The 25,069-nt window shown below is 43.8% G+C and overlaps 1 protein-coding gene and 1 pseudogene across 1 annotated transcript; one reads left to right on the top strand and one right to left on the bottom strand.

The window, feature by feature from the left end:
* Positions 1–720: 720 nt before the first annotated feature.
* Positions 721–2,893, bottom strand: LOC136452220 (myb-related protein Hv33-like; annotated as a pseudogene).
* Positions 2,894–17,492: 14,599 nt separating this feature from the next.
* Positions 17,493–20,827, top strand: LOC136454666 (proteasome subunit alpha type-2-like). The gene is made up of 8 exons (XM_066455016.1): positions 17,493–18,123; positions 18,239–18,315; positions 19,409–19,463; positions 19,569–19,638; positions 19,843–19,961; positions 20,178–20,240; positions 20,321–20,386; positions 20,643–20,827. The coding sequence occupies exons 1-8, from the start codon at positions 18,086–18,088 to the stop codon at positions 20,689–20,691; spliced, it is 537 nt and encodes a 178-aa protein (XP_066311113.1). The 5' UTR covers positions 17,493–18,085; the 3' UTR covers positions 20,692–20,827.
* The last annotated feature ends 4,242 nt before the right edge of the window (positions 20,828–25,069 follow it).

The raw sequence follows: 25,069 nt of genomic DNA, 5'->3' as shown, positions 1-25,069 counted from the left end.
GAAGTCTGAGAATCTTTCTTTTTTATTTTGAGGGATCGGGATCTAAATAAGAATATTTGAACTGTAACCGTAAGATTTGTAATGTTTAATATTGATGGACCTGTCGTCTACGTAGCGTATATAAAACGAAACTTGATTCCACGAAAAAATATAAATTAAAATCAATTATAAAACAATAAAATATGAATGGACCATCACTGCCGGTTAGCAACGAACCGACAGTGTTGTCTTGCAAAACACTGCCGGTTATCAACAAACCGACAGTGTTGTCTTACAAAACACTGCCGGCTTGAGCCATGAACCGACAGTGTTGTCTTGCTCAACACTGCTGGTTTGAGCCCTCAACCGACAGTGTTGGCTAGCTCAACACTGCCGGCTTGAGCCATGAACCGACAGTGTGGGCTAGCTCAGCACTGCCGGCTTGATCTATGAACCGACACTCTTGAAGCAACCTTCACTGTCGGTTAGGACTACAAACCGGCAGTGTTGTTCAACTAGACACTGTCGGGTGGAGACAGAAACCGACAGTGTTTCCTGTAGATCAGTGTCGGTTTTTAAGAACCGACAGTGATGCCAACCCCCATCACTGCCGGTATGCCACTGTCAGTTCAAAATCCGACAGTGAAGGTGGTTTTTGAACCGACAGTGATGTCCAGATTAGGGATAGTGTAATATATATAGCTCAAATTTGGGCTACGTACTTACAATGACAAAATATGGTTCCCATGAATATAATTGAGGTGTATATATAGTATGTATAATACATAGAATAAAGCCCTTATTGTAAACGCAGTATACCATACCACCAACGTGTTAATTAAACAACTTGATCGATCGGTCCCAATAAGTAGGACCGGACCTGATGAAAAGAAGGGGGGAAATAACGAACGAACATGCATGCCAGACAAAGATGCTTCAGGAGTGTCTTTTGTTGGGTGATCTTCTGAGGTAGTAGTGAATGAGGTGTGTCTGTCGAGTGTCGAGTGAGTGTTGGACGTCGACGACATGCATCAGCGACCTCTCGGCCGGCGCGCGGCGGCGGGCGGAGTCGTGGGCTAGAGAAAGTCGACGCCGAACTCGTCCTCCAGCGCGCTACGGGCGAGGTCGAAGCAGGAATCCGGCAGGTCCCGCCGGATCGGGAAGCCCGCATCGCCGCCGCTGACGCTGTGACCATGGAGTCTCGCCGCCGCCGGGTGCTGTTGCTGGTGGTTCTGCCAGGGGCTGTACTTGGCCGGGTCCAACTGGTACGCCGCCTCGGCATCGCGGCCGAACATGTCCGTGTGCGGCGGCATCAGCTCGCCGCCGCCGCAGGTCCAGGTGCCGTTGCTGTTGCTGGAGCTGTCGCCGCGGCCGCCGCCTGTGTAGGCGGCGCTGTACGTCGTGGCGGCGTCCGAGACCACGTCCACGCCGCCACCGTAGTCGCAGAGGTGGTTGTCGGAGCGGCCGCACGAGCCGTAGGAGCCCTGGTGCATTGCCGGGACGTTGGTCACGGACAGTGGGTCGAAGCTGACGGTCGGGGAGGGCGGCGCGAGAGGGTCGTCGCTGCTCATGGCGAAGCAGTGGTGGTCGTCAGTTGAGGGGAGCTGCTGCTTGTTATTAATATTGGCGGCGCCGCAGTCATCGTCCTGATGATGATGCGGTGCCACGGCGTCGTTGTCCGCAGCGACGACGTCGTCGTTAAGCGGCTTGTGGGTGGCGGGGTCGATGCCCCGCTGCCGGAGCTTCTTCTTGATGCACGAGTTCCAGAAGTTTTTGATCTCGTTGTCCGTCCGCCCCGGCAGCTGCGATGCGATCTGGGACCACCTGATGGATCACGTATAATCACATATATATTCACATGATGCATGTGTTGTAGCTTATAGTCATTACATGTATGTATGTAGTATGTGGGTGCTAACTGACATAAGAAACTCTGAGTGAGATTGTCATTGTTCATTTGAGTGCAATACTAAAATAAATCAGCAAGTGTGGGTGTGTGGCTTCCTGCTCCAAATTAAGTGTGTTGTTTACTACTAGCTTATACCTGTTGCCTAGTATCTTGTGGAGGCTGATGATGAGATCCTCCTCCTGCTGGGAGAAGCTGCCCCTCTTGAGGTCAGGCCTCAGGTAGTTGATCCATCTCAGCCTGCAGCTCTTGCCGCACCTCTCCAAGCCTACATACACAAAAAACATTCTCTAATTAACTATATCGATCACAGTGCAAGGCAACATCAGGAGATTATATATATCAAGCAAATTCATTCAGCATTATATATACCTGCAAGCTTTGGGACTGAGCTCCAGCAGCCGACGCCATATCGGATGATGTGATTGTAGAGCTTCTCGTCCTCCTCCGGCGACCACAGGCCCCCTCCGCAGCTTGGACCTCGTCGCCGCCGCCTCGCGCCCCATGGATCAATCGGATGGATGGGGCACACTCTTTGCCACCGCCCGCCGCACGCGCTAGCCGGCCCGATCGACCGTTGCTTCTGCTGCGGGATCAGATCAGTTTCTTCAAGACTAGTACCGCAGGTCGCAGAGCAGCAGCAGCCGCCAGTTAGCGGCAGGCGATGGCAACAATGATGATGAGATGGCCTGGCGGGCGGTATAAATTAAAAGCGACGGTTGGCTCTTTATCTCAGCAGCTCAGCTCAGCTCTCAGGGCATGCAGGGGACAGCAGGCAGTTCGATGCTTGAGACTTAAGCTAGAGATAACAGACTGGATCTTATTAAAGTTGCGCTGAACAAAACTATAGCTTGTAGCGAAATAAAAGGGGAGAAAAAAAAGAATCAACCAGCAGTGGTCGTTGTGCTAGTCTCTCTCTGCGAGCAAGATCGAACGGGCACTGGGCACTCTAGCTAGCTAGCTACTAATAAAGTGAGGTTGAAGCAAGCTAAGGTAAGGGCAGGGCAAGGCCCCCGTGGGCTAATGGATGGGGGTGGGTTGGAGGAGATGTAAGGAAATAAAGCAGGTAGCTTGAGGTGCGGGGAAGAGAGGCGATCAAGTACAATAATCCCACGATGCGACAACAAACTCCATCGATCCATCGGCAGCAATATAATGGCCATGTCATGGCAATGCATGCTATTATTAGCTAGCTAGCTGCATGTGGGCCGGCCGGGGGGCAATAGCAACCAGCATCAGTCGACCACACCACACATGCATTATCGCCGTCTCGTCATCATCATCGCCAATTCGTCAGCTCCCAGCAACAGTACCTGTACGGGTTAAAGGTGCTTAGCCTTTTTAATTATTGTTGTCATTAGCTAACCTCCGATGCCTTTTCCCTTTATCGTCATTTCCCTTCTCTCCGTCCCGGGTGAGAGGTGGTGGTGGTGGTGCACTGCCAGACAGAGCATCTTTGCCGAGGGTCTGACCATCGGCAAAGAACAGTCTGCCGAGGGCTAGACCCTCGACAAATACAAGCACACGACAACAATAATTTTTTGCCGAGGGGGCAACAATAATTCTTTGCCGAGGGCTAGCCCTCGACTAAGGTCCGGCCCTCGGCAACACCGCCTGACACGACGTCCACCCCCTGCCGTCAATATTTGCCGAGGGCATCACCGTTAGGCCCTCGGCAAAGACTTTTTAACCGTTTTTGAATTTTTTTAAAAAAAATTCTTTGCCGAGTGCCCCCTGGCCCAGCACTCGGCAAAGACAGTCTTTGCCGAGTGCCAAGCTGGACACTCGGCAAATTTTCATTTTTTTTTTGTTTTTGATCCCAAATTTTTTGTTGGGCCCGCCTACATTGTTTACAACTTCATGTTCAAATTTGGTGCTTTTTCTAGTTTTTTTTGTTATATTTGGTTGATTAATTTGATTATGTTGAATTTTTATATATAATTCAAATTTGAACTGCAAGTGCATGGAATATTGTAATTTAGTGCTTCGAAAAATGTTATTCATGGTATTTGGTGTATGTTGAGTCTCTATCCACGAACTCGCATCAAATTTCGCGCATCTTCTTCATGTAACATGACGAGCCACTTGCCGGAAAAGTGTTTTAAAATTATATAAAGTCCATACGAAGTTCGAAAATCACAAAACTTGTCGAGGTGTCATGTTATCGCATGTGTAGGCTGTGGTAAAAAATTGAGAATATTTTGAGCAAGTTGTGACGTCAGATGCATAAAACTCAGACATCTCCACAGATGCTTTCTTGGAACATGCATGGAGCTCGGGTGTAGCTAAAGGACATTCTAAACTTTGGTGTCCCTGTAGCAAATGTGACAACAACAGAAGGGTAGACAAGGTGACCATGGGTAAACATCTTGTGTACAATGGTTATACGGCTGGCTACCACCGGTGGATCCACCATGGTGAAGCAGATCGTATAAGAGCGGAGGTGGTGAGACCACGCCTCGAGGCTTTTGATGATGATGCCGGAGTAGCAGACATGCTAGATGACACTCACCAAGCTCACTTCGCAGAAGGACGTGAGAAGGAGGAGATGGAGGAAGCCGCTAAGGCCTTCTACGAAATGTTGGACTCGGCATGGAAACCCCTTCATGAGAGTACAACGGTTTCTCAGCTGGATGCCATTGGACGTGTTATGGGGTTGAAGGCCGAGTTGAATTTGAGTCGCTAAGGCTTTGATAAGATGTTGGCCGTGTTTGGCAGCATGCTACCAGAGAAGCACATTCTGACCGAAGAACTTGCACGAGTCACAGAAACTACTTCGTATGCTTAAGATGCCATATGACAAGATACATGTTTGTTCCGAAGGGGTGCGTCTTATTTAGGAAAGATCACAAGGATGCAAACTACTGTCCTGAAGTGTAAATCCTCAAGGTACCTGGAGGTAGACTCTGGAGATGGCCAGAAGAGGCAGCTTACGATCCCCGCAGAAAGTCCTACGGACACCTTCCGTTTGTGCCGAGGATCCAACGGCTTTTCATGATCGAGGAATCCGCGAAACTAGATGACATGGCATAAAGAAGGTGTACGGTACAAGCCATGGACTATGGTGCATCCGTCCTGATGCCGAAGCATAGAAGTACTTTAATGACAAACATCCTGACAAAGCAGCTTGAGGCTCATAATGTACGTGTCGCGTTAGGCAACAGATGGGTTCAATCCTTATGGATAGTTGTCTGCCCCATACACATGTTGGCCCGTGTTTGTTATCCCCCTAAATCTCTCCCCCCCGGCATCTCCTTTCAACGGCATAACGTCTTCTTGTCGTTGATAATTCCTAGGACACCCGGGGAGTAATATGGGTGTGTACATGGAGCCTACGATTGATGAATTGATCGACGCTTGGGAGAAGGGGGTATGGACATACGGACCGAGCTACAAAATCATCCTTCAAGATGCATGTTTGGTACCACTACTCCCTGCATGACTTCCTGACGTATGGGTTATTCACCGCCTGGTGTGTCCACAGGAAGTTCCCGTGCCCAATATGCAAGGAAGCTGTGAGGTTCATTTGGTTGAAGAAGGGTGGCAAGTATTCATCGTTCGACAGGCATCATCAATTCCTCCCTTCTAACCATCAATTCAGACAAGACATCAAGAACTTTACGAAAGGTGTTGCAGTGATAGACCCTAAACCGCACATGAAGAGTGGTGCTGAGGTGCGTGCTCAGATAGATGCTCTTGTGCCTAATGAAGGAGGTGGTTTTGTGGGATATGGTGAGGAACATATGTGGACTCATAAGTCCGGCTTGACGAGGCTCCCCTATTTTGATGACCTTCTTCTGCCACATAACATTGATGTAATGCACACCGAAAAGAATATCGCCGAGGCACTTTGGGGAACTCTCATGAACACTGACAAGTCTAAGAACAACGTTAAGGCTAGAGTGGACCTAGCGACGTTGTGTGATAGACCGAAACAAGAGATGTGGCTTCCTAGTGGGCTGAAACAAACAATGGAAAAGACCTAAGGTCGATTTTGTCTTGGAACCCGATCAAAGGAGGGAAGTACTAAAATGGATCAAGACGTTAATATTCCTAGATGGATATGCAGCGAATCTGAGCAGGAGAGTGAACTTAGGCACTTTACGAGTCAACGGGATGAAGAGTCATGACTACCACATATGGATTGAGCGGCTTCTTCCAGTGATGGTCCAAGACTATGTCCCTGACCATGTCTAGCAAGTGCTGGCAGAGTTGAGCTTTTTCTTCCGTCAGCTTAGTGCCAAGGAGATATCTCAGGACCAGTCGCTTAGGACTTGTAAAAAGCGGCACCTATGTTGCTCTATAAGCTGAGAAAGATCTTTTCACCTGGCTTCTTCTTGCCCATGCAGCATCTGATTGTGCACCTCCCGTTCGAGGCACGTTTGGGGGGGCCCATGCAAGCCTGGTGGTGCTATCCAATCGAGAGATGTCTAAAGACTCTTCGCAAGAAATGTACAAATAAAGCCTAGAATTGAGGCTTCCATTGCAGAGGCAAGTCTAAGGGAGGAGGTGGCAAACTTCACAACACTATACTACAAGCCGAAACTTCCTAGCAATCATAATCCACTCCCTCGTTACAATGTTGGCAAAAATGAATGGATCCACAGCCTGTTCCAAGGCCAACTCGGCAGCGCAAGTGGATCGACCAATAGATATTAGGAAATGAAGAGTGGCGAAGTGTCATGCTATATGTGTTGACCAACCTTCCCGAGGTGCAGTCATTCGTTGAGTAAGTTCTCAACGAACTTGTTTCAATACGCCCTGAATATTCTTCATGCAACCCCACTGATTCTCGTTCGGACAGGGAATTTGTTCGTGAGTCCTGGCATCAATCAAGGGATCCTACCTCGCAGGAACATGACATCCTTCTTTCTCGGGGTGCTGGGTGCGGGGAGGCCTGATTTCATTTCTTGGTTCAAACAAAATGTAATGTCCAATTTAGCTCCCACGTTCTATATTCCAAGTTTCTCGTTCGTTCGATTAATATAACGACCTATCATGCTTGAGCTTGCAGGCCCAGACTGACTCGTCCATGAGTGAGGAGTTGAGACAGGTTGCAGGCGGCTATGATGTTAGGGTGCAGTCATTTATTCGGTTAATGACATGAACGGATATCGCTTCCACACAATAAGATATGAGCAGACTCGGCCCAAACGGAAAACCACAAATAGCGGAGTTTGTACGCCCGACACTGATGGCCTCGACTATCAATGGTAGAGTTGAGGAAATATGTGAACTCTCATTTCATGGTCACAAACATAAACCTGTCGTGTTCAAATGCCACTGGTTTAATCCTCGAGAAACGAGACGGACCCCTCATCTTGGGCTAGTCGAGATTCGAGAAGATTCTGTCTATCCAGGAAAAGATGTCTACATTGTGGCTCAATAGGCCTGTGTAGGTGTACTATACGTGATATGCCAACCAAGACAAAGTGGATCTTAAGGGTTGGGCTATTGTGCACCAGGTGTCTCCACACGGTAAACTACCTGCCCCAAACGATGACGATTACAACTTCAACGCAAACACATATGAATGGACAGTTCTATCAAGAAGATGGGCTACCAGGCACGTTTGAGATAGTCTTACCCGAAGCGAATCGAAATGGAAGTAGACAATGAAACAGAGGATGACGAGGTTGATGGAGATGTGGTGCAAAATGCCAAGGACATAGAAATGCTTGACCGATTAAGGCTAGGCAATGACGACGAAGACAACATAGAACCTTCAGATAGTGTTGCCCATTTGGACAATTTTGACAGTGATGATGACACATATGATCCTAATCATGAAGATTATTCCTAATACATGTAATATTACGTTTGTTTTAGTTTGTGTTTTCTTTATTTATTTTGAATCTATTTCTAAAATATATACTAATAAGTCTTGTTCATTCTTTGTGATTGCAGGTGATGGCGAGCAGCCGTCCACGACGTGAGACGGCCTCCCTTTACGGGAGACCATGCCCTCCCATTTTAGACGAGGGGTCGGGGTCAGGGGTAGCGTCCACAGGAGGTTAGAGGAGGAGGAGAAGGGTCAGCAGGAGGCAGCGGACTCCTTCCCCGCCACCTTTAGATGAGGTGATGGAGGAGGAGCACGTGACGGCCATGCTCGAGGATGAGGTCGAGGACGAGGACGTCCGACAGACTGAGGACGAGGCGGCCGAGGACGAGGCCACCGAGGGCAAGGCCACCGAGGGTGACAGTTCCGCTACCCCGACTGTCTACCAGCGAGGTCCCGCGAGCCTCCCTTAGCCTCCGCTTCCTCGCAACCGGGCACTGATTCGCCCTATGGCAAAGAGGTAAGTAACTATAGATGTTATCACAACTACTTCATATGATAATGTTGGAAATCAAAAGAGGAACTGATAAATTTTCTTAATCACTTGTACAGGGCCTGGTTGGTTTTGTCGGGTGCTCCTGCACGCTCCCCCCGGAGCATCCTTGGTGTTTTGTGCAGGAAATGGTACCCCGGCCTTGTGAACATGTCCTGAGGACGTGTGGGAGCCGGCCTACACGTGGGACAGGTACCAGTTGGCCCCTGACGACAGGTACCACAACAAGCAGGAGCGGGTACTGGCGGAGTTTTGGGTAAGTCTCTCTCGCACAACATTTTCATTGGGCAAGTCTTTTATTGAAATAATGAATGGATGCATCAGTTTTGTATGCAGAGGTATTTCAAGTCGAAAGAAGGACTTGAGGCCTGGGCGGATCAGGCGGCTGCCACCGCCTGTAGGAAGTATGTCACCGACATGCACCACGAGGCGTGCGTGTAGGCCCACAGAGACTACTACGCCGTGGTGTTGAAGCAGTCCATCAGCAAGCCTGATGCAAGACAGGTGGAGCTGTCCCGGGCCCAGTACCTTGAGGTAGACGAAAAAACATTAATAATGATTCATTTTGAGATTAAGTCGGTTTAATTTTATCTTTTTCTATGTCAAATAATCGATGACTTGTAGGTGATTCCCTGGTGGTGCCGATCCCACTCCGTGTGCTGGGAGATGATCGTGGACAGGTGGTTGTCCAACGACTTCGCTCAAAACCACGCGAGGCAGTGGGACCAGCGTCTGCTGAGGCGAGGTGCTACTCACCATCAAGGCAGTCGCAGCCTCCCCGCCTACAAACAAGCATATGTAAGTGATTTCTTTTATCTTATTTGACGTTGAGTTCTGCCTTATTTCTCTCCATCTTGCCGTCTTACTCGCAGGAGGCTGCACACCCGGGCGTGGAGGTCTCGGAGTTCTCTGCGTGGGCTATGTCCCACATGGGTAGGGCGTCTTCCTCTGTCTCCTTCGACCCGTCTGTCCCGCGCGAGGTGTACTCCGACCCGACCATGCACACTAAGGTCCAAGAGTACACCTCAAAGGTGAGGGAGGTCCATGGGGAAGATTACGATGTGCGCACTGAGCCCATTGATGCAGAGACCATCATGAGGCTAGGAGGAGGCAAGAAGCATGGGCGGCTATGGATTGCAGACGGCGCCATCGACTCCACCACTGTTCCCTTTCTCGACGTGCTCCGAGCATGGAGCACGAGCTCCAGCCAGCCCATACGCCCACGGCCTACTCTGTCACTGCAGCGGGTCGACGCTCTCGAGGTACGTCCTGTTTTACTCGTCGTACGTTCATCTTTGCACACCTAAGTTACATTTGCATTACTAAAACATTGAAGTTTGTATTGCAGGTCGAGCTGTAGGCCCAGAAGCTCGTGGTCGAGGCTCAGAGCATGCAGCTATAGGCCTAGAGGGAAGCATTCGTGGCCCAGGAGAGGAGGATGCAAGAAATGGAGGCCATCATGCGGAGTGTCCAGCAAGGGGGTGTACCTTTGCCATTGGCAGCTCCTCCACCGCCTACTTCTACAAGCCACTCCTGTAAGTATGAAAGTTCACTCTTACTAGATGCTTCCTTGACATACAACCATGGTTGACATACAAACTTACTACATACTTGACATAGAAACTTACTAGATGCTTGACATAGAAACTTACTACATGCTTGCACTAGCTATGACATACAACCATGCTTGACATTCTCAATTTACTAGATGCTTGACATAGAAACTTACTAGATGCTTACACTAGCTATGACATACACCAATACTTCACATAGAAACTTACTAGATGAATCTCACACATGCAACCTCTTATCCTTTTTGCAGCCTCCGTCGGCGGGTTCGAATAACCCCGCTCATGCATCACCGAATGATGGAGCCTTTGCTTCACCATCGTGTCATAGGCCGCCTTTTTGAGGAGTTGTGCTTCGTCATGTGCTTGGACTTGAGCTTCACTTGTGGTTGTGACTTGTGCTTGGACTTGATGGACTGTGGTTGTGAATTTGTGACTTGTGGTTGTGATATTTGACTTGTGGTTGCGATATGTTGTTATTTGAATTGTGGTTGTGATATAATGTGTGAAAATGGTTTCGTTGTGATATATATGTGATTATTATGATGTTTGTGATATATATATGACATGTGATATATATTTGAACTGTTTGTGTCAGTGGAATGCAAAAAACAAAAAAAATTGCAATTTCGGTTGATTTGCCGAGTGCAATGGTCATGGCACTCGGCAAAGCTGGAAACTTTGCCGAGTGGCAGGACATTGCACTCGGCAAAGATTTTTTTTAAAAAAAAGCAAAAAATCTTTGCTGAGTGCCAAGCTAGGGAGGCACTCGGCAAAGAGCTTTTTAAAAAAATTAAAAAACGTCTTTGCCGAGTGCGCGCCGCCGTGGCACTCGGGAAAGAGTTTTTTTAAAAAAAATAAAAAATGTCTTTGCCGAGTGCCTTGCCACCACGGCACTCGGCAAAGAGTTTTTGAAAAAAAATAAAAAATGTCTTTGCCGAGTGCCCTAACTGTCGGCACTCGGCAAAGGCGCCGTCAATGGAGCAGCGTCAGTTGATGGCTGCTTTTCTTTGTCATGTGCCGCCCGTTGGCACTCAGAAAAGGATTTGCCTGAGTGCCCGACAAATGGCCCTCGGCAAAGAGCCTCTTTGCCGTTAAATTTTTTTCCGAGGGCTCTTTGCCGAGGGCAGGTACTCGGCAAAGCCTTTGCCGAGGGCTTTTGGGCCTTTGTCGAGTGCCCTAGTGCCCTCGGCAAAGCAGGGCGCCTCCAGTAGTGGTTGGGATATGACACTGCTATGTATATAAGCTAGCTTACTACACACATGCATATCACTACCGGAATCCTACTCTTTGCCGAATGTTTTTATGTTTACCGAGATGTATTCTCTCGGACACTCGGTGAATAAGTGATTTGCCGAGTACTGCGCTAAAAACACTCGGTAAAATAGGGGGTTTGCCAAGTGTAAACAAAAAAAAATACTCGGCAAAGAACATGTTTGTCGAGTGTAAAAAACACTCAGCAAAGAAATAAAATATTATTTCTAGAAAAGAAGGAGAAGAAAATAAATATTTGCCGAGTGCTAGATCTACGACACTCGGCAAAGAAATATAAAATATTTTTTCTAAAAAAGAAGGAGAAGAAAAAAAATCTTTGCCGAGTGCTAGATCTGCAACACTCGGCAAAGAAATATTAAAAAAATCCTGAAAAAAAGGAGAAGAAAAAAATAATAAAAACCCTTTGCCGAGTGCTAGATCTACAACACTCGGCAAAAAATTTTTTTCCTGGAAATAAAAGCCGCACACCGCCCCCTCGGTCACCCCGCACACCGCGCCCTCCATCACCCTGCATGCCCCTCTCCCTCCTCCTCCTTCGATGCCCTCCCCTGCTCTCTCTCCCTCCTCCTCCGGCGCCCTCCCCTGCTCCCTCTCCGACCTGGATCTGGCACGGCCCCCTCCTCCTCCCTCTCCTGCCTGGATTGAGTGCGCTCACTTCCTCTCCCACACCGAGCGGCACGCAGCCTCCACTCCCTCCCCACAGCAGCAATGCTCGCCCTCTCTCCCTCCACAGTGGTGGCGCCTGCCCTCTCTGCCCCCATAGCGGTGGTAGGCACCCTGGCAAGGAGGAGACCCGGCCTTGGTGAGGAGGTGCCCCAGCGGAGAGTGCCCTGGTGAGGAGCCCCGGCCCCGCGATGAGGAGCCTCGGTAGGTGCCCTAGCAAGGAGGATCCTCTACGGCCTCCCCGGCGGCCAAGAGAAGCAGCGCCCCGGCGACCCAGAGGAGCAGCGCCTCGGTGGCCTAGAGCCAGAATCCGGCCTTAGCTCTCTCTCCCTCCCCTCCCTCCCCATAGCGCCGTCCTCCAGCGGTGGATCTAGAGCTCCCGGTGGCGGATCCAGGGCGGTGGCTCCTTCCTCCGATGGTGGATCTAGAGCTCCCGGTGGCGGATCCAGAGCGGTGCCTCCTTCCTCCATCGGTGGATCCAGGGCGGTGGCGCCCGTCGACGGTGGAACCAGGGCGCCAGCCCCCCCGGTGGCGGATCTAGGGCACTGGTGGATCCAACGAGCGGCGGTGGTGGGCCAGCGTCAGAGCAGCTGATGCTTTTTTTATTTTTTTTCAAAAAATGTTTGCCGAGTGTTTTTGGGGCCTCAGCAAAGTCTTCGCCGAGTGTCCAATGAAAAACACTCGGCAAAGTTAGTTTGCCGATGAAATTTTTGCCAAATGCCCTTTACCAAGTGTTACACTCGGCAAACCCTTTGCCAAGTGTATTCATGGCTTTGCCGTGTGCCCTAGGCACACGGCAAAGCTCCCGCTCCCGATAGTGTATGTACATGCAGCTACGAATCTAGAAAAACATGCTAAGAAAAGGCTAAATAGTTTTAGGAGACAACACTAAAATGGTTATCATAATTCCTATGCCCTATGATATGAAATATTTCAAATTGCCACTACCGCAAAAATGGTTCTAGGAGACAACACTACTACATATTGTGTTATCACCACCGGGACCTTCACTGCCTATTTTTTGAGAGCCGGCGGTTATTAAGAACTCAAAGTTAGGGTCTCACAAACCGATAATGATAACTGTTCAAAGACAGATTGATCTAAAGCAAAATTCAAACCCTAATTTGGGCGATAACGACAACTCAAAGTTACAAGGCCCGCCTAAAAGACGGTGACTCAACACTATAACAGATTCTGCATGTCCACACTTGTTTTGACGATGATTATCTTCGATTTAGAAGGAATTTTGATGTAGGACCAAAGTCATTGGTTAGCTTATGAAATTATCTTCCATCCATATGTAGAACAAATAAAATGGAGTCAGTATGCGACCAGTGTGTCTGTTCTAGTGCGGGCTGCTCCTAGAGTCTAAGATGGACTCGAACTTGATATGGATTGGACCTCCAACTTGGCCTAGATGCACGCTGGCCTCCTAAAGTGGTGACCAAGGAGGAGATCATACTTGGCCATCTTTGAAGTGTTCTGCACATGATTGGGACATGTTCCAACTTGGGATAGGGTTCCAAAGGTAAATGTCAATTCCAAGACAACATTGCAACACTTGGCAGAAATAGCAGCAGCTTGTCGTAATTATTTGAAGACCTTGCTGATGCGATATTGAGGTGGCACCAGATCTATTTGAAAGCTTATGAAACAAGCTTTTCATCAAGTTCTCATTGACCTCAATCGATCACATTCCGGATGGAGGAGTTATAGTGTTCCCAATGAGGTACTATCGGGCTGCTGATGAACCAAATGTTGTGCTTTAATGGTCTTGTACCCCAAGATGGATCTTGAGCATGGTGCATCCATGTCCCATGAGTTATAGAGGCCATGTATGAAGTCTCTCCAAGGTTCCTAGCATCCTCAAATCGTTCCCTAAACACATTGAAAGTGCCGACATTAGGTAGCAACAAATTCTTACTTATATCGTTGTGCAATCCTAGGAACAAGCTCACCTTGTGTTTAACTTTCATGGACGTATCCATAGGTGTCATGTCCTCATCAATTTAGGCCCTGTTTCATAATAGCCTTCTTTGGAGTTTGGCAGAGTCCCTCTTCTATCTTATTTTAAGTTGTAAGACAATTTTATCATTATGGTATATTGGATTTTCTATTTTACTTTGATTCAAGCTTTTATTCTGCATTAACTTCAAGTACTTTATGTATCTCATGGAATCTAGTGGTCTCTTAGACCGGTGAGCTTGCTAAGTTATCTTTCCTCATTTTATTAGATTTCCTCTATTATATTTATTTCATTTTTACATGTTTCCTGTCTAGACGTAGTAGAGTTTAATCACTGAACTAGTATGGCTATTATTTTTTCAATGGTCATGTGAATTATGTTAGGCTAGTCTTAGATGTGATGTTTTTCTCTAGTGACAGCATAAACTGAGACTAGCCCCATCGAAGAATGCGGATAGTAGGTAGTGATAACCTTGATTATCTATTTTGAAGCTGGTTATGTTCGTATTAGTTAGTAGGTGTCATGAAGGTAACGTGTCTCCATCTTGGTGTGGAAATTAAAGATCCACTATATGCCCTGAAGTGAATAGGAATGTATATCAGGGTTTGAACTTTGGTTCTTCTAGACCATTGTAAGGTCTATTCAAGGTGATGACATGTATTGTCTTAATCTTTACATGTGTAATACATCATAATATTAAAGTTTGGACCTTGTCATCACAAGTTCTTGTTGAACACTACATAAGATTTGTAGTAGTTTAAACTAATAGTTGAATTGCTTCAAGAGAACACAAATCTCAATACCTTCGAGATAATCCTAGGAAAAGGATATTATGTACAAATTTGTTGACACATCCAATGTACAAATTATATAACATTATTACATGATCATAAGCCCTAAAAGTCTATAGGAGAAATCCGTTGGACTAAATCATGCAGAGTACATCAAGAAAGTGAGACGAAATAGTGGAACAAAGGTATATCACTACACCAGATTCTTACAGCAGGAACGTGGGCATTTTTACTGTAGGGGAGGCTGGGGTTGGGGGCGCCCCTACAGTGGGCGTCCTCAGGCCCCAGCAGCCCAGCCGCCCCTATAGATGGCACTATAGGGGCGGCTGGTAACCTGAGCCATCCCTACAGTTGGGGCTGATCTGTAGGGGCGCCTCAATCACCGGCCGCCCCTGCAGTGCCCACTTGTCTTTTTTTAAATTTCAAAATTTGAAAGGTTCAAATTTAGTCAAATGATAAGATGACCAAAATAAAAGTTGTAGATCTTGATGAGTTGAACAACTTTTGTATTCATCACTTTTACATATGAAATCATTTAGGGTTTGAAAATTTGATTTGAACTTGTCAAATTTCAAATTTCAAATTTTAAAATGTGTAAAACATTGTCACATCCAAATTTGATCAAGCTTAAATGCTGAAGAATGATTTTAGAAATTTTTAGGAAAAAAAACCATCACATTTAGAGTTAGTATGAGCGAGAACAACTAGTTACAAAGTTTACCCACAGATTAAAAAAAGAAATCACACTGTTCTAGATGATCCTTACATGATCATAGTGAACAGTGTGATTTCTTTTTTTAATCTGTGGGTCAACTTTGTAACTAGTTTTTCTTCCTCATACTAACTTCCAAATCTGATGGTTTTTTCCTAAAATTTTCTAAAATCATTCTCTATTCAATTTATTTTGTTGGTTTTGTCAATATATACATATGAAAAGTTTGAGCAATTTAAATTTTGAATTTCAAAAAAATGCAACTTCAGACAAGATTTTGGTATCCCAAATGAATTTCAGCTGAAAAAGTGATAAATACCAAAGTTGAATAACTCATCAAGATCTACAACTTTTGTATTGGATCATTTCTTCATATGACAAAGTAGGTAATGACATTGTTCATAAATGTGATACATCTCTAGTAAGGTTTTATAAACTATATGAGACATGTGTAAGATTAGTGAATAATGTGTGCTAAGAATTTATCAATGAAGAAATGACCAAAATAAAATTTGTAAGATATTCATGAGTTGAACAACTTTGGTATTCATCGCTTTTTATGTTGAAATCAATTTGGGTCTCAAATTTTGGTTCGAACTTGTCGTTTTTTAAAATTTCCAATTTGAAAGGTTCAAATTTTGTCAAATGACAAGATGACTAAAATAAAAGTTGTAGATATTAATGAGTTTAACAACTTTGGTATTCATCACTTTTTATGTTGAAATCATTTTAAGTCTCAAATTTGGTTCGAACTTGTTATTTTTTAAAATTTCAAATTTGAAAGGTTCCAATTTTGTCAAATGACAAGATGACCAAAATAAAAGTTGTAGATCTTGATGAGTTGAACAACTTTAATATTCATCACTTTTACATATGAAATCATTTATGGTTTAAAAATTTGGTTTGAACTTGTCAAATTTCAAATTTTAAAATGTGTAAAACATTGTCACATCGAAGTTTGATCAAACTTAAATGCTGAAGCATGATTTTAGATTTTTTAGGAAAAAATCAACACATTTGAAGTTAGTATAAGGAAGAACAACCAGTTACAAAGTTTACCCACATATTAAAAAGAGAAATCACATTGTTCTAGATGATCCTTACATGATCATAGTGAACAGTGTGATTTCTTTTTTAATCTATGGGTCAAATTTGTAACTAGTTTTTCTTTCTCATACTAACTCCAAATCTAATAATTTTTTTCCTAAAATTTTCTAAAATCATTCTTTATCAATTTATTTTGTTGGTTTTATCAATATATACATATGAAAAGTTTGAGCAATTTAAATTTTGAATTTCAAAAAAATACAACTTCAGACAAGATTTTGGTATCCCAAATGATTTCAGTTGTAAAAGTAATAAATACCAAAGTTGAATAACTCATCAAGATCTACAACTTTTGTATTGGTCATTTCTTCATATGACAAAGTGGTAATGACATTGTTCATAAATGTGACACATCTCTCGTAAGGTTTTATAAATTATATGAGACATGTGTAAGATTAGTGAATAATGTGTGCTAAAAATTTATCAAATAAAAAAATGACCAAAATAAAAATTGCAGATATTCATGAGTTGAACAACTTTGGTATTCATCGCTTTTTATGTTGAAATCAATTTGGGTCTCAAATTTTGGTTCGAACTTGTCGTTTTTCAAAATTTCAAATTTGAAAGGTTTAAATTTTGTCAAATGACAAGATGACTAAAATAAAAAGTTGTAGATATTAATGAGTTGAACAACTTTAGTATTCATCACTTTTTATGTTGAAATCATTTTGGGTCTCAAATTTTGGTTCGAACTTATCATTTTTTAAAATTTCAAATTTGAAAAGTTCAAATTTTATCAAATGATAAGATGACCAAAATAAAAGTTGTAGATCTTCATGACCTCTACAACTTTGATGTTTATCAAATTTTTATTTAAGATCATTTGGTGTCTTAAAATTATTTTGGTAGTTTTGATTTTAGTATTTTAAAATTTATTTTTTTCTCCATTTTTAAAGGTTCAATTTTGTAATTTTAAACTGTTGTAATTGTTTTAGTTATTGTATATGTAAATATATCTATAAAAAAATAATTATAAAATTTTGTACTATATTATTTATTATTTACATATGAATAATTTATTTTGATTTAAAATTTTAAAAAAAATTCAACTATAGAGACGGTTTATAACCTCAGTGCCTCTTAGGTATCCGGATTTTCTCTCCGTCCGATCTTCAAGCTTCTCCTCTCCTTCTCTCTACTTTCTCCGGCTTCACATCCGAATCCAGTGAAGCAAATATATACCCAGCTTCAGCTTCTCCTTCCTGATTCTTCTCAAAGTATCTCGTCTCCTCCTCTCCCGAGCTCGACGATTCTCCTCATGCAGAAACGCCGCCGCCGCCGCCTCTGCCCTGCGTTGCCTTCCTCTCCCTCTCCCTCTCCTTCTCCCTATCTCTCTAGACGTGGCGCCGTGCAGTCGGGGCCTAGCGCCGCCGCTACACCGCGCAAGGCGCTGGCGGCGCGACGGCGCCCCCCGGGCTGCGCTGCAGCGCCGCGTGTCAGCCCCGGCGGTGGACGTCCCCGGTCACTGCGCGGCGAGAGCGGGCCCCAGCATTTGCCGCCGTCCTAGATGCCTCCCGGCGCGGCCTCCTCCGACCGTTCCGCATCTCCTCCTCTCCTCGACGAAACCCTAGGTGCCTGTGCTCCATGACCCCGGCTACGCATGACGTCTTTCTCTCCGGCGGCAGCTCAGCTCGGCGGCCGGCTCTGGCAGTATGTCACCCCTCCACCCGTTATCTTCCCCTTCTTTTCCTCAGCCGCCTCGCTCCCTCGCTAGCAGCAAAACCTTGCCACGAATCGCCGACGCTCTAGCCCGGAAGAGCCAACGAGGTGACTGAGCGCCTCGGCAATGGGTGACAGCCAGTACTCCTCCCTCACCACCTTCAGGTTCGTGCTCCTCTCTGTACATCTCTCGCTTGCTCGTCCCCTCCATCGAGATCGGGGGAGATTTTGTGTTGTTACGGTGGTTTGATTTGACCTCTTCCGGTTGATTTCGCTGCAGCCCGTCGGGAAAGCTTGTGCAGATCGAGCACGCGCTCACGGCTGTCGGATCTGGGCAGACCTCGCTCGGGATCAAAGGTTCGATTCGCGCAGCAATCACCTCTCACCCCTGTGATTTCTTATGTTGGTATTTTGCTGTTGCTAGGTAGCGAGAGGTTCGTGACCAATTTGAAACGGCATTATGACGTCTTATCTCGTGCACAACATTAGAGCATTACGGAGGGTTAGTCCTCTTGGTGAAGTGTATTATTTTGGGTTTGTGTTCGTGTATTTGTGTCTTAGCTTTGATCAGGGCTTTTATCCTTTTCGTGTGTTTGTGTCGTTGCTTTGACTAGGGCTTTCATCCTTTCTCGTTAGCATCGCAGTGTTAATTGAGGATACCTAGATGTAATTTCAACTGTGTATATAGTTGTGATTTTCTTATCTCCTGGATACCTACACGCAATTTCAGCTGTTTTCAAGTTGTATGGATGATTGCTTCGGGCATTGCATGATTCTGATTCATAAGTTCAGGTTGGGAGGTGCGCACACACACAAAAAACACTGACTACTCAAAGATTATTATACCAATTTTAGTCATTATTAAGATATCTTTCTAATCTAATGTTGTATTATTAAGTCATTTGAGGTTGGGTTTGTAAATTCCTTGATGCCTATTGGTGCTAATACATTTGACAAACTTTTCCTAATTTTCCTGCATGTGCATGCTTAGATCTGCCCAAATTTAATGTCGTATTGCTTATCGTGCTGTAGAAGTGGATGCAGATCTATTGTTGTTTGGATGCTTTGATGTTGAATGGGGACTGTTGAAAATTGCGAGTTTGTTTGCCCACTTCATATCCAGAGCACTGACTAACACACTTGCACAGAAATCAACTAATGGTGCCACTCAGCCAAAGATGGGCTGTGGATGTTAAAAAGTTATTTCAAACCTCATGACCATTGTTATTTGAACTTCCTAATTAACATGATATCTGACGTTCATTATGAAGTGATGAAGTCACTATTGATAGGTTTAGTAGCTGTTGTGTAATGATTCACCATACTGTTTTTTTTCAAATCAATTGAATTGTTGTGTTCTATGTAGTATGCATGGTCTCTGTTTAGGCAGTACAACCATTTTATTTTACTTGTGCCTCTTAGTTAACTCTGAAATATGTCATGTTTGCAGCTGCCAATGGTGTAGTCATCGCCACCGAGAAGATTACTGGGATATACACCATCTGGTCAAAACACGTACTAGCCTCTATTGTTTGGTGTTAAGGTGATTAGTGAAAGACTGAGATAGGTATATGCTAATGTGTTCTATTTTTTATCCTTGTTTGTTTCAGTGGTGTAAGACCATTTGGAGTATCGTTGCTGATTGCTGGGTATGATGACAATGGCCCGCAGTTGTATCAGGTATACTGAAGAAGCTACAAGATAGAAACCTGTTAATTTTTACTCCCATCATTCTAATGCCTACTTTAACACAATGTCAACCTCACAAATTTATATATTGTTCCCACATGTCATTTAGTCATAACTTACAAGAGATCATCACAAGTAGTACTTATAAAGTGGAAAATGTGTGCTTTTGTGCTAACAATCACCATGATACCATAGGATGTATACCTTCATAATTTCAGGACAACTGACATTGTTGGCTATTTCTTCAGCTTCTCCTGGAAAGCATCAGCCATGGGAAAAAATGTGTCCAATGCAAAGACGTTTCTTGAAAAGAGGTACAGTCTCAATGTAGTAATGTTGTGCACTTGCTCTAGACACTGTTGTGATTTGTGACATAGTACTGCTGATAATTTTCTTCCATCCTATTGTAAATAAATTCCAGTTGATTTTTTATGTACCTCGTCATTGATTAATATAAGCAGCACGTATGCCATAACGGATCATCCTTTCCCTCTTTGATTTCACATGTTATATTTATGGTTTCATTGTAGATACACAGAAGATATGGAGCTTGATGATGCCATCCACACTGCAATTTTGACTCTGAAAGAAGGGTATCACATCCCACTTGTATTTGCTTAGTTTAGTAACATCCTAAGTAGTTACTAATTGGTTCTGGATCTTCGACTTGCAGATATGAGGGGCAAATTTCCTCCAACAATATTGAAATCGGAATTATTCGAGCTGACCATGAGTTCAAGTAAGTTGCACAGATTCAATCTTACTGCCACTTTTATGTGATTCATGTTCCTCTTGCCTCATCAAATGACATTCATTTGCTCTCTGATTTTACGGAGATTCTGTAACTTGTGCCCCTCTAGATGGAGGGGAAATGTTTGTGTTTACTCTGTTTTTGTTTGTGTTGCAAATCTAAAGCTATTCCATGATATTACAAACTCCTTAGCTACAATCAAATGGTTTGCTGAGAACTAACAGTTTCCATATACACAATACAGAGTTCTAAGCCCAGCAGAGATCAAGGATTTCTTGGAAGAGGTGGAGTAAGTTGCCAGTTGACGATTTACTATTTCGAACAACAATAGCAGCATCACTCATGAGCAGCCAGCCTGAAGCTTGTCTTAGTTTTATCACTCTCTGTAAACTGATTTGCTCCAGCGACATGTGGCGCTTTGCATCTGAACCCTCCTGCATACTGTAGACAAGTGAGATAGCGTAAGATGGATGTTGTATTCAAATCTGACCATATATATATATATATATATATATATATATATATATATATATGTGTGTGTGTGGGGTCAGATTTGAATTTGAATTATTTATTTTTTTGTTGGAAAATCCACTGTAGGGGCGGTTCTTGATTGAACCGTCCTTACACTGGTAGAGAACAGAGCTTTACTCCCGGTGGGGAAGCCCCTCTAGTTCCGGTTCCCCACCCAGGAGCAAGCATTCAGGACTAAAGGGGGTCCTTTAGTCCCGGTGGATAACATCAACCGTGACTAAAGGTCCTCCTGACATACCACGATGGCCGACACCTTTAGTCCCGGTTGGTAATACGAACCGGGATAAAAGGTTTTTTTCTTTTTTCTTTTCTTTTCATTTTTTGTTTTCTTTTCAAAATAGGTTTTCGAAGTCGTATTGTACGCTGCTAATTATACATTTATACGTGTGTATAGTATGTTTCGGTTTAAGCATAATGAACGTATTAAATCACATAATTCAAGCATAGAAATATATATATATATATATACCGGGACTAAAGGTCCTCTTGACATACCACGATGGCCGACACCTTTAGTCCCGGTTGGTAATACGAACCGGGACTAAAGGTTTTTTTCTTTTTTCTTTTCTTTTCATTTTTTGTTTTCTTTTCAAAATAGGTTTTCGAAGTCGTATTGTACGCTGCTAATTATACATTTATACGTGTATATAGTATGTTTCGGTTTAAGCATAATGAACGCGCGTGTGTGTATGTATATATATATATATATATATATATATATATATATATATATATATATATATATATATATATATATATATATATATATATATATATGCGTATGTGTATTTTACATTATATTATTTCATGTGCATGTATTACAAAAAGATTGCATTACAGTTGTTGTGATATAACAAGTTTCCTCTTATCCTCTAGCTTGGCTTCCATGGCAGTGTTGGGTCGAAGTAGAACTTACCCTTCATTAAAAAATCCGGCTATAGACTCTAGAATTGCTTTGATTTGGTCTTGCCGTATGACCTTTTTCTCCAACCATCGAGTCTACATGTTTGAATTAAAGGAAAATAAATTAATATATGTACATATATATATAAAGACATAGTAACACAATCAATAATAATAATTAAATGAATATATAGTATATTTTTAATATACTTTGAGTCTCTCTGTAGGAGTTTTTTGGAAGACCACCTTGATAAACTTGCAAATATAGTAACCACAGTAGTTGTTCCCCTGTTCCTACCTCAGACACCACTTTACGAGAAAAAGATTTGTCGTCCAATCTGGTGATCCGGTGAAAGCTATATGTTTAATTAATAAAGATGATGCGATTTATGGGACTTACTTTCAAAGGGATTACATTCAGTGGCGCTTTGCATTTTCTTATGTGTTGCTTCTCAATAAAGGTTTTCCAAACACTGCCCAATAAAAAATTTGCTATGTCATCAGATATAGTTAATCATCATGTTTGTGTGTATATATAGTTGCTAGAGATACCGAAATTACCTCTGGATAATATCTATCATATCTTGGTAGTCTTATTGTGGTTTTCTCATCGAGTCATAGATTATCAAGTGACTTTTCACCAGATCGATGTCCATCAATATCCAGTGATTGATGCATGTGTTTATAGGATATAACGCATAACACTCATTAATTAACTAGAATCAACATATGAGCCATTAAGGATGATCAACATTATTAACACTCACTTGAAGTTGTAGGGAAAGAGTATATCCTTCTTGTGGCATTGGTTCACTAAAAAGTTCATGAGGTTACTCTCTGACTCAGACTTCCAATTAGTCTTTGGAGTAACTGGGTCTTTGAATACTATATGGGGATCAACAAAACCAATTTCATTACAGCCTTTCTTTCTGAGCTCTGTCATTGTAAATCTGCATATATATAGTACTTATTAGGATAATTTATATGCATATACACACATATGATGAGTTTAATAATAGATCGAAAGAATTATTACTTACAGGTAATAGCAGCTAATGATAACTTTATCCAGAGAGGTCAGGTGGTATAGTTGATGAAATTCTGCAAAGTCAACATACATAACATCATCGCCACGGAACCAATGTTCGTCTCTAATTCTGACACCAATGCAGAAGTCTCCACCGGTAGACGCCTGCATGTACCACTTGTTTAGCAGGTACATTTGCATCCCTAGATCAGATAAGGCTTGAGGGTTGTATAGACTCTGGTCTAGTACAAATTTTTTCTTCCAAATATCAACCTCCGCCGCACTCTCAATGTTTTCATCACCAAACATCTGGTAAAGGTCGAGAACAGTCTCATCAATAAATTCACCAAGGTGATCCAAATCGACATCCGGAGGTATGTTTGCCTGATGCATTAATCCTAAATTCGAACCATATTCATTACCAACAACTAGCGGGGGGACTGATTGGTGCGCTTGTTGTCCGAGTTGGGCAACTTCTTTTCCTGTCCGCTTCTTTTTCTGTGCCGCCTCAATTGACTTGGTGAGAGTGCGGTCATAGTCCGTTAACGTTGATATGGACGGCTTACGAGATTCCCGCTGTTGTTGCTGGTAAGAAGCCACCCTTTTTCTTAGAATATCTGGAGCTACGACGAAGTACGGTTTCTCCGGGTTTCTCTTTGCTTCTTGATTCTTTTTAAGTTTGTCATAGAATCTAGACATATCTTTTTTATATACATCAGTTCCTTCTTCCTTCTCTTCAGATATTATTTTGGGAATAGCCCTTGGTTTCACGGTGGCTTTCTTTACCGACGAGGACTGGTTCTTCATTTGCGGGGCTGGCCTCTTGCTAGGCTTCTTGGTAGGCGGGGGCGAGGGAGGCGTTGGAGACCTCCTTGGAGGTGGTGGCAGCGGCGTTGGAGACCTTCTTGGAGGTGGCGGCTGCGGCGTTGGAGACCTCCTTGGAGATGGTGTGGATGCAGCCTCGTCTTCCAACACAATGTCATCGTACAGAGCACTATGATGATCTGGCGATTGAACAATTGGATTTAGGTTGGGGGAGGATCTGCTACAAAAAAAGGAATGATATATTATTATGAGCAGATTGTTAATTATTTAAGCCAATACAAATTAATGATGTAGTGTTTTCATCCGCACGTACCTATGGTGAGGTAGTTCAGGAGGAGGTGGAGCCGATATCCCAGGAATGATGATGTAGCGCTTGCGCCATAGAATGAATGTCTTCTCTGCTTCTCCTAGAATCTTTTCGCCATCACCTTCAGGAATGTCAAGAGGCAAATCACTAAAACCTTTTTCAGCTTTATCTACTGAGATGGTAGCATATCCTTCTTGGATTATATTCCCATGAATCCTTGGTGTCTTGGTTCGGTCGATAGGATTAACAAGACCGATAGCCACCTTGATTATGGAATTCCCCTTCGGAATGTGTAGCTCACACGATGTACAAGGTTCAGTAACGTCATCCATAGGGAAGCATAGTCCTGTGTCCCCTTGATTTGGTATCTCCGTGAAAGCGCAACTGCTTTTCAACTGAACAGATTGGCTAATGTTGATTCCTGGCTCTGATGCCTGCTTGCTTGCACTCACTGCTATTTGCACTTGCCTTCTGATTTCCTCCTGCATTCTCGCTTCAAGGTTTTTTCCCGCTCCTGTGCTTCATGCACCGCTTCCTCCAACCTCTAGAGCCGCTGTGCCTCTTCTTTCTTTGGTGGCTTCTGTAGGAAGGTCTGTCCTGAGGGAATCCATGCTCCCACGAGACTCTTCCTTTGCCTCTAGTTTGGCCACCATGTTCAATAGTCCCGATGGCGTATGTCAGCTCATCTTTCTCTCTATTGGGCCTGAACACACCACTAGCAGTAGCTCTCTGAGCATAAAACAATCTTTCTGCTGCTTCTTGTAGTCTTGCGCCATAAACACACTTCCCTGTCTCCTGGTCCAGTGTTCCCCCATGAGCAAAAAACCAATTCTTTGCACATTCTCCTCACTCGAGTGATTCTGGTGTGATACCCTTGGCAAGAAGATCTGCTTCCATTTTGTTCCACTTCTTAATGGCAGTCGGGTAGCCACCTGATCCCAAGTTATGGTGGTATGTCTTCTATTGGGCATTACGTTGGTTCTTTATCACCCGACTCACACCCTCTTCCAAAGTCTTATACTGTACAAACTCATCCCAATAGGGCCTTTGCTTTGAGATCAGGCCTGGGACAGTAAAA

This window comes from Miscanthus floridulus, chromosome 5, assembly GCF_019320115.1.
Source record: "Miscanthus floridulus cultivar M001 chromosome 5, ASM1932011v1, whole genome shotgun sequence".
In the NCBI taxonomy this organism is placed as follows: Eukaryota; Viridiplantae; Streptophyta; class Magnoliopsida; order Poales; family Poaceae; genus Miscanthus; species Miscanthus floridulus.
This window is presented reverse-complemented; position numbering and strand designations above follow the sequence as displayed.